Raw genomic sequence first — 19,858 nt, forward strand, 5'->3', positions numbered from 1 at the left:
TTGAGTTTCTTGACTGTTACAAGTAAATATATTTATTAGACATCTTTTGAATTTGGGATCAAACATGGCATAAAGGAAAGGATTGACAATGTTATTTACAATATAAAACCTATTTAGAAATTTCAAGAAAGGAAACAAAGTTAAATTACTAGTAGACTTAAACCAAAATTTTCTATCTGCTGATTCAATAATCATGAGAGTTAGACGTGGTGTATATGTTACAATACATATAACAGATATTGCAATGAAGATAAAGGTGTACTTGTGTTTCCTATTGAATTTCTCCTTTTTGCGTTTTATCCTTTTGGATGCTGTTTGTGCTGTGTTATTAGATGAGTTTGATGGCTTATTTTCATGTATTTCAACACTTAATTGAGAATCTATAGAGGCAACTGAGTCCCGACTATGTTCTTCATTTTCTATGTTTGATGCCTTTAAACTGTTCAAATTCCTACTCGTCTGTTTAAAATGATGAAAAAGTTTTAAACCTACTTTGGTATAGCAAATGGTCATCAATGTAGCAATGGTTATGACAACTAAAGCTTCAAACACTGTATACCCTATAGCAATGTTAAATTTCATCCCATCGATATAGTCACCACTGATTCTTTCACAAGTTTGAAACGTATTGTTGCCTCTGGTAAATGTTGTCACACCTGATGTGAAAATAAGTGGACTCGAAATGACAAAAGAAGTAACGTACAAGCAAATCACAATAGTTATTTTCTTTTCCATTAGATTTGTATGATTGTATGGTCTACAAATTTTAGTATAACGGTGATAAGCAATGAACACCAAGATCATTGCAGCTCCGCTTGTAATGGCAGTCATTAAATACCATATCATTTTACATCCTAAATCATTGTTAAAATCCACAATGTGATTTGACATTAAAATACCACAAAATCCTCCAATTGTACAAGCCAAAATATCAGCAATTGCAAGGCACGGTACGAAAAAGCGGCTGTCTGTTGACTCTCTCATCTTATAAAGATAGACATGTATAACTGTACTATTACCAATTATTCCTATCAGTATATAAAGTCCAAGGATGACAATATGGGGAATAAGAGCAGATGATAATTTCTTGTTTATATCATCTGCCGATGGATAAATCATAATCCAATCTGATGAATTTGTGTCCATTTTGAACAAAGTTAAATTGTTAAAGGAATTGTTTATTGCCTTAGTTTTGTCCTGCTCAATGATTGAACTCAAAGTGTACATACTTTCAGTCTTACTAAATGTGATATATGATGGTTGATAGTCCAATTATGAGTGAATCTGTTTTGTCCAATTATGAGATAATCAACCTAGTCCAATTATGAAAGAATTTATTTAGTCCATGTTAGAGATTAACTAACTAGTCCATGTTAGAGATTAACTAACTAGTCCAATTATGAGAGAATCTATTTAGTCCAATTATGAGAGAATCTATTTAGTCCAATTATGAAGAAATCTAATTAGTCCAATTATGAGAGAATTTATTCAGAATTCACTGATTCACAGTTATTTCAAATTTTATGTCTAATGTTCTCCATTATTGATAGTTTTCACAAAATGTCAACCACTTAATGATCGTTGATAATTAATTATACAGCATCTTTAATGTGAAACAATTAACACTTGACACCAATATAACTTTTGATTTTATGAGTGACGCATATACAATAATTGTTTCCTTCCTATTTTATTCAACTTATAATAATCTTAGGCGACAAATATGTAATTCTTAAATCATCACTTGCCGTCCAGCGTCCGGCGTCGTGCGTCGTCCGTCGTCGTTAACTTTTACAAAAATCTCCTCTGAAACTGCTGGGCCAAATTTAACCAAACATTGCCAAAATCATTATTAGGGTATCTAGTTTAAAAATTGTGTCCAGTGACCCGCGCCATGGCTAGAAATAGAACATAGGGGTAAAATGCAGTTTTTGGCTTATATCTCTGAAACCAAAGCATTTAGAGCAAATCTGACATGAGGTAAAATTATTCATCAGGTCAAGATCTATCTGCCCTGAAATTATTCAGATGAATCGGACAACCCGTTGTTGGGTTACTGCCCTCAGTTGACCCCTTAAGGAGTTATTGCCCTTTATAGTCAATTTTTGTCAATTTTTCGTAACTTTTTGTTATCTTGTACAAAAATCTTCTTCTCTGAAACTACTGAGACAAATTTAACCAAACTGATCCACAATCATCATTAGGGTATGTAGTTTGAAAAATGTGTCCGATGACCCTGCCTGCGAACCAATATGGCTAAAAATAGTACATAGGGTAAAATGCAGTTTTTGGCTAAAATCTCAGAAACCAAAGCATTTAAAGCAAATCTGACGAGATTGATTTGTTCGTTAGGTCAAAGTCTATCTGCCCTGAAAATTTCAAACTAATCAGGCATCCCGTTGTTGGGTTGCTGCCCCAGAATTGGTAATTTTCAGAAAATTTTGCAGCTTTTGGTTATTATCTTGAATATTATTATAGATACAGATAAACTGTAAACAGCAATAATGTACAGCAAAGTAAGACCTACAAATAAGTCAACTTGATCAAAATGGTCAGTTGACTCTTTAAGGAGTTATTGCCCTTTATAGTCAATTTTAAACATTTTTCGTAAATTTTGTAATTTTTGTAAAAAAAATTTCGTTTATGACATGCCCATAGACCAAGGTGAGCGACCCGGGCTGTTTAGAGCCTCTAGTTATAACTATTTGTTAATTTAAAGTTTGTAATTGTTTTATGAAAGGTATGAGGCAATAGATCTGATTACTAGCATATTTAGTTTTATTTACTGTTTAAATTTTGGACTCTTTTTTGGTGCTTCTGTAGCATATCACTTGTAATAATCTTTGTTAATACAATGACTTTTATGTATCATTATATTAGAAAAATGATGATGTATATACTTAAAACAAGCAAATGTTTTACAACCCTGACAATCGGATGTAAACACTTTATATACATAGCCCTAGAATGCAGGTTGTAAGATCCCAACCGTCACCTCTGCTGTATTCTGTCACCTGGGGTTTGTTAGTTATTTGAAAGGTTTTCTTCAAGCATGAATTTTATGTGCTGGTCAATTGATTATCACAAATTTGTGCCATATCAGTGGGCAATAGATTTCAAAAATGACTTACAAGAGTGTTCCAATATTTAGGAAAGAGCATTAAAATCTCAATAAAGTCATAATGAAAAGAATTATTTCATTTAATTTTCGTGGATTGCTGTAAACTTGCATATATATGCGTGGATATTTGACTTCGTGGTTTTGCCAATCTCTGTATACAAAGCCTATTGAAATATGTTATTCTTTGAACATTTGAATTCATGGTTCACCTTTACCCACGAAACCCACGAAACTTTGTATCCAATGAATTATAATGAATCCACAATATAAATAAATATGTTTAAGTTAAACTAAAGGTTGAGGGTGAACACAGATGTGGCCACTTTCATTTAGACAAAAACAATCTGAAAAAGTCTGACATATTATGGCATAATTGATAGATTTTTCATATTTAAGCTTGAATATGAGCGTCTGAAATGACTAAATCAGTTCAAATATTTCACATAAACTATTTGAATCGACTGAAGTAGACACTTAAGTGTTTTAAAAGTGTTCAAAATCTTTCTTCAGATGGACCTGAAATTTGAGGCCAAAAAAAGACCTACTCCTTTGGAAATTTCAGATCAGTATTGAAAAAGATAAAATAAAATAAATTATTTGTAAAAGTTTTTATTGTAAAAATGTTTGCTTAAGTACCATGGAATTATATTTTCATGTCTGATAAAAGTAACAATATGACAATAGTTCTTAGGATTTCTGAAGTGCTTTTGATCATTTGCACTGTAGAATCTGTAAGAGTTGTGCTTTAAATTTTTTGTCAAACATTGCATAAAGAAATGGATTAGCTATGTTATTAATAATATGGAACCTGTTTAAGAGCTTCAGAAATCTAAGTAAAGATTTGTTCTTATAGAAACTTAACCAGAAATTTTCTTTAATAGATTCTAAAATCATCAACAGTAACCTGGGAGAGTATGTAACAATACAGACACCAGATATAGCTATGAATATATATGTGTAATGGTGTTCCTGGTTAAACTTTTCTCTTTTGTGTCTAAAACTTTTGTATGCCCCTTTCTTTCTCATGGATTTTGATTGGCCTGGTTTGATAGTGCTGACCTCAGAACTTGATTCTGTTTCTTGCGTGTTGCCATTACTTCCCTCCTTCCTTTTCTTGCCCATTGTCTTCAAATGTTTAGCAAGCCTCAATCCGACTTTTAAATACAGTGTTGTTAAAATTGATGCAACACTCAACACTATAAAAGCTTCCAATCCTGTAAAGGCTAATGCTATATTGATACTCCAGTCTTCCCTCAAGTCCTGCCTGATTCTCTCACAAATATGTAAAGTTATTGTTTCGTTTCCCTGCTCTAATGTCAGATGACTTAATCCAGAGGTATAAAGCAACGGACTTGATACAAAAGTAGATGAAACATAAAGGCATATTACAATTGTAAGTTTTCTATCCATTAGAGTAGAGGGTTTAAAAGGTTGGCATATTTTCTTGTAGCGCTGAAAAGCTATAAAGACGAGAATTAAAGCGGCACCACTGGCACTCCATGTCATTGAGTACCACATTATTTTACATGTGACTTCATGTGTGAAATTAGTATGATAAAAAAACATGACGATGGCGGCAGTGCTACAAACTGTACATGCCAACATGTCCCCAACTGCCAAACATGGAATGAAAAAGTGGTTATCTGTAGTTTTCTCCATTTTACGTAGATAAATATATATCACTAAACTGTTCCCAACTATTCCAATGAGAATATATATTGCCAGGAAAGCAATGTTTGGAATGAAAATATGAATAAAATGTTTGTTTATATCACTAACAGATGAATTAGCAAATTTGATGTTTTCTAATATGTTAGCCATTGCCATTATCTTCTATAGATAATTCTAACAGGTAATATATTAAATCCAAGTCTCTAATAAACTTCACTGAATTTCAAAATTAAAATGTTGACGATTTCATATATACAATGTAGTTATTTCCTGTATTATGTTGAATGAAAATGAATTATGGAACCAATTTCGTTTTTTTTACAATTAAGATGTTTGATAGTTTCCTTATGAAAGAAGTTAAAACACCTACGAAACTTTTTAGTCTAACCTTTAATGTTTTCAGTTAAGTATTATTTCCTCATTCTTTTTTTTAATTTAAAGGTTAACAATGAACTATTGTTTTTCAGAAAACGTACACTTTTAGTATATATTTAGATGTAGGAATCCAATACAGCAGACTTTTAAGTTGAATACAATATGTATACTTAAGATAGCAGTAGTTATTATGTAATTTTCCATCAAAATATATAGTTTGTAATAGAAAGATTTGTAACATTTTAAAATTATAAAAGATTAGAATAGAGATAATTATTTTATATATTTAGAATTTTATTGTGAATAAAAAATGTATATAAATTAAGTAATTTTATTTTTATTTTCATGTGATATATATGTTAAAAAAAAGTAGGTTTTGTAATGAAATAAAACAGGTTATCTTTATAAAATTATCAAGGAATATGGGTCATGAAAATGAAACAACATATTAGGAAATTAACAGTAAACACAAGACTATAAAAGTTATTATAACATTGTAGTGAAAGCATTAATCTTTCTTGAGGAAGTCAATAAAGCATAAAGAGTTCCTCCCACCAGAAAAATATTGTCATATCTGTGTATAGGGGAAATTGAATCTAGCTTGGATTTTTATGTCCCATTATGTTTTTATACGACCGCAAAATTTGAAAATTTTTTCGTCGTATATTGCTATCACGTTGGCGTCGTCGTCTGCGTCGTCGTCGTCGTCCGAATACTTTTAGTTTTCGCACTCTAACTTTAGTAAAAGTGAATGGAAATCTATGAAATTTTAACACAAGGTTTATGACCACAAAAGGAAGGTTGGTATTGATTTTGGGAGTTTTGGTCCCAACATTTTAGGAATTAGGGGCCAAAAAGGGCCCAAATAAGCATTTTCTTGGTTTTCGCACTATAACTTTAGTTTAAGTAAATAGAAATCTATGAAATTTTGACACAAGGTTTATGACCACAAAAGAACGGTTGGGATTGATTTTGGGAGTTTTGGTTTCAACAGTTTAGGAATTAGGGGCCAAAAAAGGGCCTAAATAAGCATTATTCTTGGTTTTCGCACAATAACTTTAGTTTAAGTAAATAGAAATCAATGAAATTTAAACACAATGTTAATGACTACAAAAGGAAGGTTGGTATTGATTTTGGGAGTTTAGGTCCCAACAGTTTAGGAATTAGGGGCCAAAAAGGGACCCAAATAAGCATTTTTCTTGGTTTTCGCACCATAACGTTAGTATAAGTAAATAGAAATCTATGAAATTTAAACACAAGGTTTATGACCATAAAAGGAAGGTTGGTATTGATTTTGGGAGTTTTGGTCCCAACAGAATAAGGGACCCAAAGGGTCCAAAATTAAACTTTGTTTGATTTCATCAAAATTGAATAATTGGGGTTCTTTGATATGCCGAATCTAACTGTCATGACTGTGTATGTAGATTCTTAACTTTTGGTCCCGTTTTCAAATTGGTCTACATTAAGGTCCAAAGGGTCCAAAATTAAACTTAGTTTGATTTTGACAAAAAATGAATCAGTTAGGTTCTTTGATATTGCTGAATCTAAAAATGTACTTAGATTCTTGATTATTGGCCCAGTTTTCAAGTTGGTCCAAATCGGGGTCCAAAATTAAACTTTGTTTGATTTCATCAAAAATTGAATAAATGGGGTTCTTTGATATACCAAATCTAACTGTGTATGTAGATTCTTCATTTTTGGTCCTGTTTTCAAATTGGTCTACACTAAAGTCCAAAGGGTCCAAAATTAAACTTAGTCTGATTTTAACAAAAATTGAAATCTTGGGGTTCTTTGATATGCTGAATCCAAAAATGTACTTAGATTTTTTATTATGGGCCCAGTTTTCAAGTTGGTCCAAATCAGGATCTAAAATTATTATATTAAGTATTGTGCAATAGCAAGTCTTTTCAATTGCACAGTATTGCTCAATGGCAAGAAATATCTAATTGCACAATATTGTGAAATAGCAAATTTTTTTTTAATTAGAGTTATCTTTCTTTGTCCAGAATAGTAAGCAAGAAATATCTAATTGCAAAATATTGTGCAATAGCAAGATTTTTTTTTAATTGGAGTTATCTTTCTTTGTCCAGAATCAACTTAAATCTTTGTTATATACAATATACAATGTATATTCACTTTTTACTACCAACTGATAAATTAAAATAATCTTTACCATTCAGTGATAACAAGCAGTTTTTTTACATCTTAATATTTTATGATGTATTTAAATGAGTAGTTATTGTTGCAAACTCAATTAGAAATTTTAATTGAGATTAGTTTTGGAATAAGGGAAAGGGGGATGTGATTAAAAAAATTGGGTTCAATTTTTATACGACCGCAAAAATTTTAATTTTTTGGTTGTATATTGCTATCACATTGGCGTCGTCGTCGTGGTCGTCCGAATACTTTTAGTTTTCGCACTCTAACTTTAGTAAAAGTGAATGGAAATCTATGAAATTTTAACACAAGGTTTATGACCACAAAAGGAAGGTTGGGATTGATTTTGGGAGTTTTGGTCCCAACATTTTAGGAATTAAGGGCCAAAAAGGGCCCAAATAAGCATTTTCTTGGTTTTCCCACTATAACTTTAGTTTAAGTGAATAGAAATCTATGAAATTTTGACACAAGGTTTATGACCACAAAAGGAAGGTTGGGATTGATTTTGGGAGTTTTGGTCCCAACATTTTAGGAATTAAGGGCCAAAAAAGGGCCCAAATAAGCATTATTCTTGGTTTTCGCACAATAACTTAAATATAAGTAAATAGAAATCAATGAAATTTTAACACAAGGTTTATGACCACAAACGGAAGGTTGGGATTGATTTTTGGAGTTGAGGTCACAACAGTTTATGAATTAGGGGCCAAAAAGGGGCCCAAATAAGCATTATTTTTGGTTTTTGCACCATAACTTTAGTATAAGTAAATAGAAATCTATGAAATTTAAACACAAGGTTTATGACCGTAAAAGGAAGGTTGGGTTTGATTTTGGGGTTTTGGTCCTAACAGTTTAGGAATAAGGGGCCCAAAGGGTCCAAAATTGAACTTTGTGTGATTTCATCAAAAATTGAATAATTGGGGTTCTTTGATATGCCGAATCTAACTATGTATGTAGATTCTTAATTTTTGGTCCCATTTTCAAATTGGTCTACATTAAGGTCCAAAGGGTCCAAAATTAAACTTAGTTTGATTTGAACAAAAATTGAATTCTTGGGCTTATTTGATATGCTTTATCTAAATATGTACTTTGATTTTTGATTATGGGCCCAGTTTTCAAGTTGGTCCAAATCAGGATTCCATATCAAGTATTGTGCAATAGCAAGAAATTTTCAATTGCACAGTATTGCACAATAGCAAGAAATATCTAATTGCACAATATTGTGCAATAGCAATTAATTTTCAATTGAAGTTATCTTTCTTTGTATAGAATAGTAGTTGATAATATATGTTGGAAATTTGCCAGACATGGCTATGATGTCATTTTCTATTTTTATTTGCCAAAAACTTTATGTAAATAACTTCATTGGAAATTTGCCAATATAAAATGTTGCTGATGAAGCTTTTTTTCCTTATCTTATCTAAAATGTTTTTAGATAATGTATGTTGGACATTTGCCAGACATGACTATGATGTCATTTTCTATTTTTATTTGCCAATAACTTTATGTAAATAACTTCATTGGAAATTTGCCAATATAAAATGTTGCTGATGAAGTTTTTTTTATTGTTTTATACAATAAACAATGTATATTCACTTTTACTACCAACCAATCTTTACCATTCAGTGATAACAAGCACTTTATTTTACATTTTAATATTTTATGATGTATATTTAAAAGAGTAGTTATTGTTGCAAACTCCATTAGAAATTTGAATTGATATCAGTTTTGGAAAAAGGGAAACAGGGATGTGAAAAAAAGGGGGGGGGGGGTTAAATTTTTCTCATTTCAGATTTCATAAATAAAAAGAAAATTTCTTCAAACATTTTTTTGAGAGGATTAATATTCAACAGCATAGTGAATTGCTCAAAGGCAAAAAAAAACTTTTAAGTTCATTAGACCACATTCATTCTGTGTCAGAAACCTATGCTGTGTCAACTATTTAATTTTAGATTTAAAAAGTTTGAAGAAGAAAACTTTAATTGATTTGTAAAATCTTGACATTTGTTTTGTGTAAAAAAAAACCATGTAATGTCAAAAATTTGATCACAATCCAAATTCAGAGCTGTATCACGCTTGAATATTTTGTCCATACTTGCCCCAACTGTTCAGGGTTCGACCTCTGCGGTCGTATAAAGCTGCACCCTGCGGAGCACCTGGTTGGGTATGTGCGTCAGTTCATCTGTCTGTGTCCTGCTTCAGGTTAACGTTTTTGGTCAAGGTAGTTTTTGATGAAGTTGAAGTCTAATCAACTAATCAACTTGAATCTTAGTACACGTACATGTTCCTTATGATAAGATCTTTCTAATTTTCATGCCAAATTAGAGTTTTAACCAAAATTTCATGGTCCACTGAACAAAGAAAATGATAGTGTACTATGGACGCATTCTTGTTAAAAACTCCTTTAACAGCTATAATAAAGTAGTGAAAAGAAACATATATTTAAAAAAAAAGATAGGATTGGAATGATTTCTAATGAGACAACTATCTACCAGAGACCACTGATTGACAAATGTTAGTCCAGTCAATCTAGCCCAAAAAATCAACCAACCTCAAACAAATTGCAACAAAAGGTTTCTTGATATAGTTCGATCTATTGACATATCCTATTGAACATATAAAAAATCGACAGAAATCTATCGGCTAATTTTCGGGATTTTTTGGGTCAAAATATAGGTTTTTGCACAAAAATCACTGAAAACTGGAAAATTTCTTATATTTTATTATTATGACAAAACGATAAGAAATGAGTTTAAAAATAAGATAACAGTTATGAGAACTTCCTATAATAGTGGCAAAATTGCAGAAAAAAAGTTTTGAAAAAGAGTAATTTTGGGTTAAAAACTGCATTTTTGTGACAAAAATCGGCAAAAACTGATTGTTTTCTATTAATGATAGTAAATATATAAATAAATCGGTTTTTCACTTTATTTTAGACAGTATATAAAATATTATTATAAATAATACCGCATGTTTTTTAATAATATACGAATTGTGGGGTGAAATAGCTACGTTTTAGTGAAAAATCGAGGAAAACTGAAATTTAAGATAATCACTTTATCAAAATGTACCATAATAACTAATTCATTTATCTTGACTAAATAAATAACTAATTCGAACGTTATGGAAAAACTATAAAGAGCTTATGTCAAAGAAACAATTTTACATCTTCATATTAAGAAAAAAAGGATTTCTTTAGGTAGTTGCCTTCTTGAAATCTAGAAAATATGACTGACAATAATATTTAATATTTGTTTCAACTTGAGTCAAACATAAGTTCATCAGCTGCTAAATCTATAATGTCACCATGCATTGAATTCATACAGCTCTGACCACGACATTCGCCACACGAAATGTTACATTCTAAACCATGTTTTCTACATGTGCAGCGACGAGTATCACAATTAGTCTTGCAGTTGCAACGTATTTATAATTGAAAGGAGCGGGTTGCTTTTTTGTCTTGATAGGCATAAGTCTTCCATTTACAAGTAACCAACCAAAGTCACAAGGATCTATCTCTTCTCCTTCGATCCATGTCTGAACTTGTAAATAAGTCCTTAAGCTATGATATGTAGCAGTCTCGGTAGTTGGCGGAAGAGTGTGTATTTGGATCACTTCTTTGCAAGTTAGAACTCTGTTTGCAAATTTTTTGTACCTGAGAACGTCAAGTCCTTTGATCGGAGCACCTCTGTACAAAAACGTAATTATTTTTTCCCCGGCATTTATAATGTCTTCAACAAGAGACCCTTTTAGAAATATCTCAGCAAGATCTTTCAATATTTGACTGTCGATAAATTTCTTTAATGTAGCTACCTTTCCTACACCATACAGCTTTGTTGTCGTGTCACAACCGCTTATTGCGTGAATGATCGGAAGGACTTTACACATGTCTTGTCCAAGAACGCCTTTCGTTTTATTTATGTCCCATATTTTTGACTTTGTCTTCTTATCATGAATTGGTTTAAAGATCAGATTCATAGATCCAAAATTGTTATAGTACAATAGAAGTACCAACAGGTCAGTATCTTCACCAAGGAGTATTGTTGGGTGCGAAATGGCAGATTCTACTGCAGTTTTAGCGATCAGAACGTCTAGCTGCATCTGCTGAAGCATGCTTTGTTTCAATTCCGTTTGAATGCATATGTCTGGTCAACATTTCAATAAAGTTCTGTTTATTTTCATTATTAGCCAAAAATAATTCCTTTTTTGACCTAAAAGGCGTTGTCTCCGTAAATGTTACTTTTGTACCAAATATTCCTTTGGTTCGCTTAAGATGCATTGCATCTTTCGTATCAGGATCGGACACGTATCCATCAAATACTACAACAATCGAGCCATAACACTTTATGGAATCAATATACCTTTTACAAATTTCTCCAAATGTCAACCCACTTTTCCACGGTATTTTATGCATAAGTGATCCGCCATCAACAACATAACTGTAGACAGTATCTGTATATTCTGTACTGCAGTCTCCAAGATTCCAAATCGCATCCGCTAGAGTTGACTTTGATGCTGGCCTCATAAATCCGGATGAATCAAACATAGAACTTGGTTGACTAGACAGTTCATAAGCAAATATTTCAGATTTGTCTTCATATATACTGTCTGCAGCTACGATAAATCTTTGAAATAAAAGTTGTGGGTCGATTGATGCCATTTCAGGTTCCGAATGTACGCAAATAGGTTTGTCTTGAAGTGTGATAACCTGGTATTTTCTTTTGAAAGTAAACTCTGATACGCATTTACCTTCCATTGATTTTAATATACTGAGTCCAATATCTTTAGCTCTATCTTCATTCACATCTGATGTTGCTGATACACCCGTCTCTATGTTTCTCATACCCTCTTCCTCAACAAATGGGTTTCTCTCTTGAAGAAAGGAAGCAAATATCATCGTATCTTTAGTATCCCGTTTTTGGCGACTAATGCCATCTTCTTTATGTTGATCTGAGGAACAGAATTTTGTTCCGGTAAATGACATCATTGCATTATTTACCTCAGCACAATCAGACATAGATAAAATCCAGAGTGCTCTCTGGCTTTCACTCATACCTAGTCCTCTTGTAAGCCCTCCTGATGTCTTAATGCTTTGCATTAAAGCTTGCTCAATAGCCAAATCAGACGAAATACCTGCCCAATATTGATCTGTTCGTCTGATTACATGGTATCCTCTTTCAAATAGACCTGCTACTTTTGCATTTTTTTCCTTTAGACATTCCATTTGGTTTAGATAAATCCATGCAGACTATTTGCATACAGATTGTGGCCAGAAGCTGTAAAGTATGGTAGCATAGCCTTCAGGGATTCCAAATGTAAGTGCCAATTGCCAGTCCTCTCTGCCTTTATAAAATCTCGGAGGATGCATATCATGTCCATATACTGAAACCAAAGCTTTGCTGTTCTATGCTTCGTTCGCGACTGTTGAAATTCATCTATTTTATCTCTTATAATGTTTAATGCGTTACTTTGATTAATGTCTGTCAGAGTCACATCTCCTTTCAAAAATAAATGTAATAGATCAGTGGCATTCGAAAATTCTTCCGTATAGCATGTATCGTGAATTTGAAGTATCATAAGTTTGAGTACAGTCTTCATCTTCATTTTCCTCTGAGCTTACGTCTATTTTCGGAACTGGAATCCCATAAATATCTGAGAGTATCAATGCAGTGAGAGCAGTGTCTAATAAGAAGTGGCCCCTTACAGCCCTAGCAATTGCCTTTCCACTCAACATATGTGATACCGCGGTGGATGCATATACAGTTTCAAAGATATTCATCAATCCTGATCCAGACATAAGGTATCCAATGCTCCCGACAAAACTCATCTCTGCATGGAATCCTCCAAGTTTCAGTACAACAGATTTAAGTGAGCTGGTTGTAGGTTCGTTTTGAAGTATCGTCATTGCCTTCCAGTATAAAGGCTGATCAAAAGTTAATATAGGAGTGCATTTGTTTTTCTTAGCCTCTTTACAGACAAAATGGAGTGTTGTATATAGATGCAGGACTCGTCCCTAGGATTAAGATCGATCATAGGAAGAAATGTAATATTTGACTGTCTGGGATAACATCCACTAGTTTTATGCATTATAGCTGACCAACTTGCACTTAACTTTAGAGGCCAACAAATTTTGGATAATAGATCAAGCTTCCAAGTCTCATTTCCCATCTCTCTTTTCTTGAGTACTTCATATCTTAATTGCCTGAACGAGTTGGATTGTTCTTTGCAGAATTTAATGTTTATTTTTGCTAATGCAGTTATTTCTTTTATGCTTGGGTTCGTACGAGGTACAGCTCTTGCTGTCTTGATGCCAGGAGTGGAGGCTGATATAATACCCATCCCATGAAAAGTTCCAAACCCATGTAAAGATCGTATGTTGTGGTCTACATTATCTGCTATGAACTGTACAAATGATTGACTGTCATTTTCATTTTCTGTGCTTCTTGACGCAGCAGCGTTCATCTCAAATTTCTGTACCTCACTGTAGGATGAACAAAACCCAAGATTGTACAGTGTGTCGACAAGGAAACGGGAACCAAAGTGATGGTGCATTTGAATACCTAAGCCAATCTGCAATGGTGCTATTACACTTCGTGGCCTTGTTGCCTGTATGATTGCATGTCCAATTGCTGAAATTTTGGTGATACAATCTGCTTCGCTAAATAATGAGTTCAAAAATATTCTTAGTGAACGAGGGACATAGTCAGCATTTGAGGTCTCTGACTTCATTTCTTCTGCAGACGGATAATAAATGTCTTTAGATGTTATTAGCTTTATGTCTTCTTTTATAAGTTGTGCTGCAGTTGATATGATAGATTTTTTTCTTCTTCCTTATTTTCTTTTCCTCTACGATTATAAAAAGTATGCAATATCGATGAAATTTTGTCTCGAAACGTCAGAATACTTGGTTTTCCTTCTTCTTCTGTAAACATTACTGATTTACCAAAATAATCCAAGATTTTTTTCTTCATGTGGACAATTGAATACGTATTCTCTATGCCACATATTTTTTCCATCTCATGTACTACATCGGCGATAGATATTTGCTCCCGATTCATTTCTATTTTCAACATAATTTCCTGGAAACCATTTTCTGCAGTATCATTCTTTGGTCTACCTGCATAGGATGTTTTTCTTTTTTTCAAATTGTCCTCCGGTGTTGTAGCTATAGTTTGTGGCATTTGCTTCCCAGTTCTAAAGTTAGAATTGCATTGAGCATGATAAACTGCATCTGCCGCATGCAAATCAGAATGAGCCATCTGTATTCTATTGAAAACTTCTTCTCCCCATTTGTCATTTCTCTCTCTACATGCAGTTTCAACCGATGACTGAAAATCTAAAGTTCTGACACAAACAACGTCATATCCTCTTTTTCTTTTGTAATTCTTTGCTGTTTGCCCACAGAACAAGCAGTTATCTTTAAATTTGAAAAGTGGTTTGCTGGACCTTAAATCTCTTTCTCAACATGGAGCAAAACCCTTACCATATGGAAGGCATTGGGATAAAAAAAATGTGTAACAAATTTGTAACTATTTGTAATATGAATATTTTCTTGGTAATCCTACTGTATATTGGGTCTTGTATGCATTCAACACAAGTGACAACACTTGAATTGCTCAAGACTTTCTGGAGTATTCTATTCCAACAAAAATACTTAACTAACACTTAGATTTTTTGTATTCAATTGGTAAGATAGAGGAAAATTCAGAGTTAATATTTTAGAGAATTTTTTTTACAGATAATTGAAATTCAATGTTATGTGGATTCACAATTTTTTTGTAAGTACCAATTTTCGTGGATGAAGGAAAACTTACATGTTCGTGGATATTTAATTTCCTGGTTTTGCTGAAGTCTGCATATTAAGTCTTAAGAAAATATGTCATTCTTTGAACTTTTTATTTCTTATTTTGTGGTTCAATTGTACCCACGAAAGCCACAAAAATTTGTATCCAAAGAATAGTAAAGTCAGTGAAATATAAGTAAACATCTTGATGAGAGATAGTTGAAAAAGTATGTAATTTTTTTCGCTGTTATAAGAACGATATGTATGCAATTTAATATTTAAGTAGATATAATTCATGAAGCTTTTAACTATGTAATTAATTAAAGCTGCATGCTTTGATCTATATGAAAACTTTAGCTCATGAGAGCATTGATTTCATATCCAAGTCAGCCTAAATCCGTATTTGATTGAAAGCTAGAAGAAGAAAAAAGATTAGATGCAATTACTGCATTTTAATGATTTTTATGAAGATTTGTGGTGTTAACTTTTTGTTTATGTCCCACATATTTCAGCTAAGACTTTATTGTTAGGCATGATATAAACATGTATATGAAGGATTTGGATAGTTTCAGGATTTTAATTTTCTTTAAATTTTCCACAAATGACAGGATGTTGAACTTTATTAATTTTGTTGAAATTCTGTTGGGTACATGATTTGTTTGGCTTACTCCTCCTACAGGTTTCAGTCTAGAACTCTTGTATTATACAGGATATTTGATAATATATTTAGAATGTGTAAATGTACTGGATTTGTTTTAACTTTTAATTTTCCATAAATGGCAGGATATTGATTGTAGTTATTTTTATTCCCCTTTAAAAAACAATTTAACAATTTTCTTCTAACAAATAGAGAGAGTATAGGGTCACAGAGGCCTTAATTAGGCCTGTAAAAATCAAAATCTGAAAAATTTTATGTAAATTTTATCTTTTTTAATCTGTTGAATGAACCCCTTTTCTATATCTTGTTCATTTGAAAAATGTTACTTTATCTTCAATCAAAAACATCTCATCAAAGTTGTTTGTTGATTGACTATCTCGGATTTCTCTTACAGTATTTCAGGATACAACCAGGGCAGTTTTACGTGTTGTTTTTCATGTACATGTATTGCAGCTATTTGTCCATATTGACAATTTATTATTTTCTATTTTGTAGGTTGTTGACAGAGAATCAAGGTAAGATTATATTTCATAAAGTTCTTGAAATACATAAAAGAATAAATTATAAAAAGAATTAAATAGCTAAAATAAGCACAACAGACCATTATCACCAAACACAAGCAATACAAGCATACATGTGTTCTTCTGTTGTATTGTTATAGAGGCTAGGGGAGTGTTGGTGCCTTCATACTTATGTTGTATTGTTATGCAGCTGTCAGAGGCTAGGGAAGTGTTGGTGCCTTCATACTGGTTTAACCAACTATAAAAAGCTAATGGAATCATTTTAAGGTGTGCATGTCATCTGCATGGTTCATTGATCAATGTAAAGATTTTATAATTCAATCACTCATTCAAGAAAAACTAGTTTTGAACTTTGATTATTTTGTTTCTATTGACTATAAAACTGTGATTGTATATAGGATAGGTGCAGATCTGTCTTTACAAATAATGGCTTTTTTTATGAATTTATACTTTTTCAGCAAGATAAATTAAGACTAGCTTTTCTGGTTTTTTAGCTATGGGGCAAATTGGTTCCAACAGTTTGGAAGCCTAACATGGAGAGCCTGGGCACAAAACGTCAGAGATCCATTGATTCTGAAAGTCAAAATCTTTCAAACAATTGTAAGCAGGTGCTATCTTTAGAATAAGATTGCTTTATTATAGTAATTGATTTATTTTACCTCACTGTATGGAAAGATATTGTGGTTTATCTGATCTTATGTTTGTTTCCAACTAAATTTAGTTAGATATTAAAATAAAAATATGGCTCAGTCTATATATATATATATATTTATTGTCGAAATCCGGATCTGGTGTACTGTAAAAATATTGACACCGTATGTTTGTGGCATTACATCGTGGCCACAAGTTAAAAAATGTTTTTCTGTTTAGTATTAAATTTATATTAAGATCCATTTTGTTACATCTTGTGATCAATTTTATTTGGCAATCGCCAATGGCAGTCAGCAGGGTTAAAGAACATCAGTTGTTCGACCTGTTAGTCAAATGTGTTTTGTTTAAATATACTTTTTCACTTTTTTGGTCTTTTGGAAAATGTTGTTTGTGCTGTTTTTAGACCCTTCTACAACGAAATTTGTTTTACATGCACACGTATAAAAATTGCGGTTTTTTTTCAATTTAGACTCGTTTATATATATATAATTTATAAAGCTAACTAAAATTGCTGCATTGTAATTTAAATGAGTGGTACTGGATTTATCTGCAATATGTACATTATAGTTTTAAGATCATGGAAAGGATACTATATTCTAAAATATAAGTCAATGATGCCAATGCAGCAGTGTCACACTTTTACGTCCATTTGGAAAGGATACTATATTCTAAAATATAAGTCAATGATGCCAATGCAGCAGTGTCACACTTTTACGTCCATTTGCATCAATTTTTGTCGAGCCTGCAACTTTTGTTGCAGAAAGCTCGACATAGGGATAGTGATCCGGCGGCAGCGGTGTTAGCTCACTTTTTAAAAGCTATATATTTTAGAAGGTGGATGACCTGGATGCTTCATATTTTGTATATAGATGCCTCATGTTACGAAGTTTCCGTCAGTCACATGTCCATTGTCCTTGACCTCATTTTCATGGTTCAGTGACCACTTGAAAAAAAGTTCAGATTTTTTGTAATGTTAAATTCTCTCTTACTGTAAGTAATAGGATAACTATATTTAGTATGTGCGTACCTTGCAAGGTCCTCATGGCCGTCAGACAGTTTTCACTTGACCTCGACCTCATTTCATGGATCAGTGAACAAGGTTAAGTTTTGGTGGTCAAGTCCATATCTCAGATAAAATTGAGAATGGAAATGGGGAATGTGTCAAAGAGACAACAACCCGACCAAATAAAAAACAACAGCAGAAGGTCACCAACAGGTCTTCAATGTAGCGAGAAATTCCCGCACCCGGAGGCGTCCTTCAGCTGGCCCCTAAACAAATATATATACTAGTTCAGTGATAATGAACGCCATACTAATTTCCAAATTAAACACCTCGAGGTGAACCAACGCCTGTGTGAATCATTTCGATAGAGTCCCTGAAGTGGATACCTTGGTATGCAGGGTTGTCAAATTATGCAAATGAATGCAACATTAAAATAATACTCCAAATTGACAACAACACTTCAATTGGTCTGCAATTTTATTTGCTATGGTCTACATGTTTCGCCTGCAAGGCAGGCTTCATCAGGACAATTTTTATACAGAAATTGAGCCCCTGAAGTACTCAAAGTGGTGCATTGAATTTGACGTCGTCATGGTGAGAGAAACAATGAAAAGTGAAAGTAGCAATACAGAGTTATAAATAGATAAGATAAATATAGAAAATTAAAGTTTGTATACAATGTAACTTGAGTTCGTTTTACTATTATATGATACATTAAATTGTTCTAAAGGCTTGGCATCTAATAGGACGAACTTCCCATGGTTCCTACCACTTCGCAAGGCTTCTCTTCCAACCTGGCCATAGTTGGAGGTTACTACTTCCCGGCGCGTCGGCAACAATAGGAAGATTATGATCGCCGCTGTGGATAATAAAATTTGTCAAAAACTGTTCCTTTGTTAATTATTTATTTGGTGACTCTATATAATTTTTGGATCGTCTGCAGTAGTTGGTCTGTATAATGGCATAGTTGTGAATTCCTAGTTTATTTAGGACCGGCGCCCGTGGTACGTATCTTCTGCAATCATTTATATCTGTTATCATTTATAGATGTATAGGTGGTATCGGACATCTTGGTCATCTTGATTCAGTTGTTATTTCGTCGTAAGTATGGAATATTCCTTGGTCCATGTATATGCTGGTGGCCTGTAGATCGGAGCGTGTAGCAAGGCGGTTCCTTTCGGATGCAGGGGTTCACGCATAAATAATATTAAATTAAACACCTCGAGGTGAACCAACGCCTGTGTGAATCATTTCGATAGAGTCCCTGAAGTGGATACCTTGGTATGCAGGGTTGTCAAATTATGCAAATGAATGCAACATTAAAATAATACTCCAAATTGACAACAACACTTCAATTGGTCTGCAATTTTATTTGCTATGGTCTACATGTTTCGCCTGCAAGGCAGGCCTCATCAGGACAATTTTTATACAGAAATTGAGCCCCTGAAGTACTCAAAGTGGTGCATTGAATTTTTTGACAAATTTTATTATCCACAGCGGCGATCATAATCTTCCTATTGTTGCCGACGCGCCGGGAAGTAGTAACCTCCAACTATGGCCAGGTTGGAAGAGAAGCCTTGCGAAGTGGTAGGAACCATGGGAAGTTCGTCCTATTAGATGCCAAGCCTTTAGAACAATTTAATGTATCATATAATAGTAAAACGAACTCAAGTTACATTGTATACAAACTTTAATTTTCTATATTTATCTTATCTATTTATAACTCTGTATTGCTACTTTCACTTTTCATTGTTTCTCTCACCATGACGACGTCAAACTCAATGCACCACTTTGAGTACTTCAGGGGCTCAATTTCTGTATAAAAATTGTCCTGATGAAGCCTGCCTGCAGGCGAAACATGTAGACCATAGCAAATAAAATTGCAGACCAATTGAAGTGTTGTTGTCAATTTGGAGTATTA

The 19,858-nt window shown here is 32.9% G+C and overlaps 2 protein-coding genes across 3 annotated transcripts in view; one reads left to right on the plus strand and one right to left on the minus strand.

Moving 5' to 3' along the window:
• LOC143064446 (protein white-like) overlaps nucleotides 1–19,858 on the plus strand; it is a 60,759-nt gene that overhangs the window by 22,566 nt on the left and 18,335 nt on the right. For both annotated transcript variants that reach the window (XM_076237274.1, XM_076237273.1), the window contains exons 11-12: nucleotides 16,258–16,277; nucleotides 16,778–16,883. In XM_076237274.1, coding sequence (XP_076093389.1) covers nucleotides 16,258–16,277; nucleotides 16,778–16,883 — 126 coding nt within the window. The remainder of the gene's footprint in view (nucleotides 1–16,257; nucleotides 16,278–16,777; nucleotides 16,884–19,858) is intronic.
• On the minus strand, nucleotides 3,715–5,156 carry LOC143064447 (neuropeptide FF receptor 2-like). The gene has a single exon (XM_076237275.1). It carries the CDS (start codon nucleotides 4,946–4,948, stop codon nucleotides 3,833–3,835), a length of 1,116 nt encoding a protein of 371 aa, XP_076093390.1. The 5' UTR covers nucleotides 4,949–5,156; the 3' UTR covers nucleotides 3,715–3,832.

The sequence above is a fragment of the Mytilus galloprovincialis genome, chromosome 2 (genome assembly GCF_965363235.1).
Source record: "Mytilus galloprovincialis chromosome 2, xbMytGall1.hap1.1, whole genome shotgun sequence".
Taxonomy (NCBI): Eukaryota; Metazoa; Mollusca; class Bivalvia; order Mytilida; family Mytilidae; genus Mytilus; species Mytilus galloprovincialis.

What these genes read in the sequence shown, in the direction of transcription:
- LOC143064447 (XM_076237275.1), bottom strand. Translation starts at nt 4,948, where the DNA reads ATGGCAATGGCTAACATATTAGAAAACATCAAATTTGCTAATTCATCT.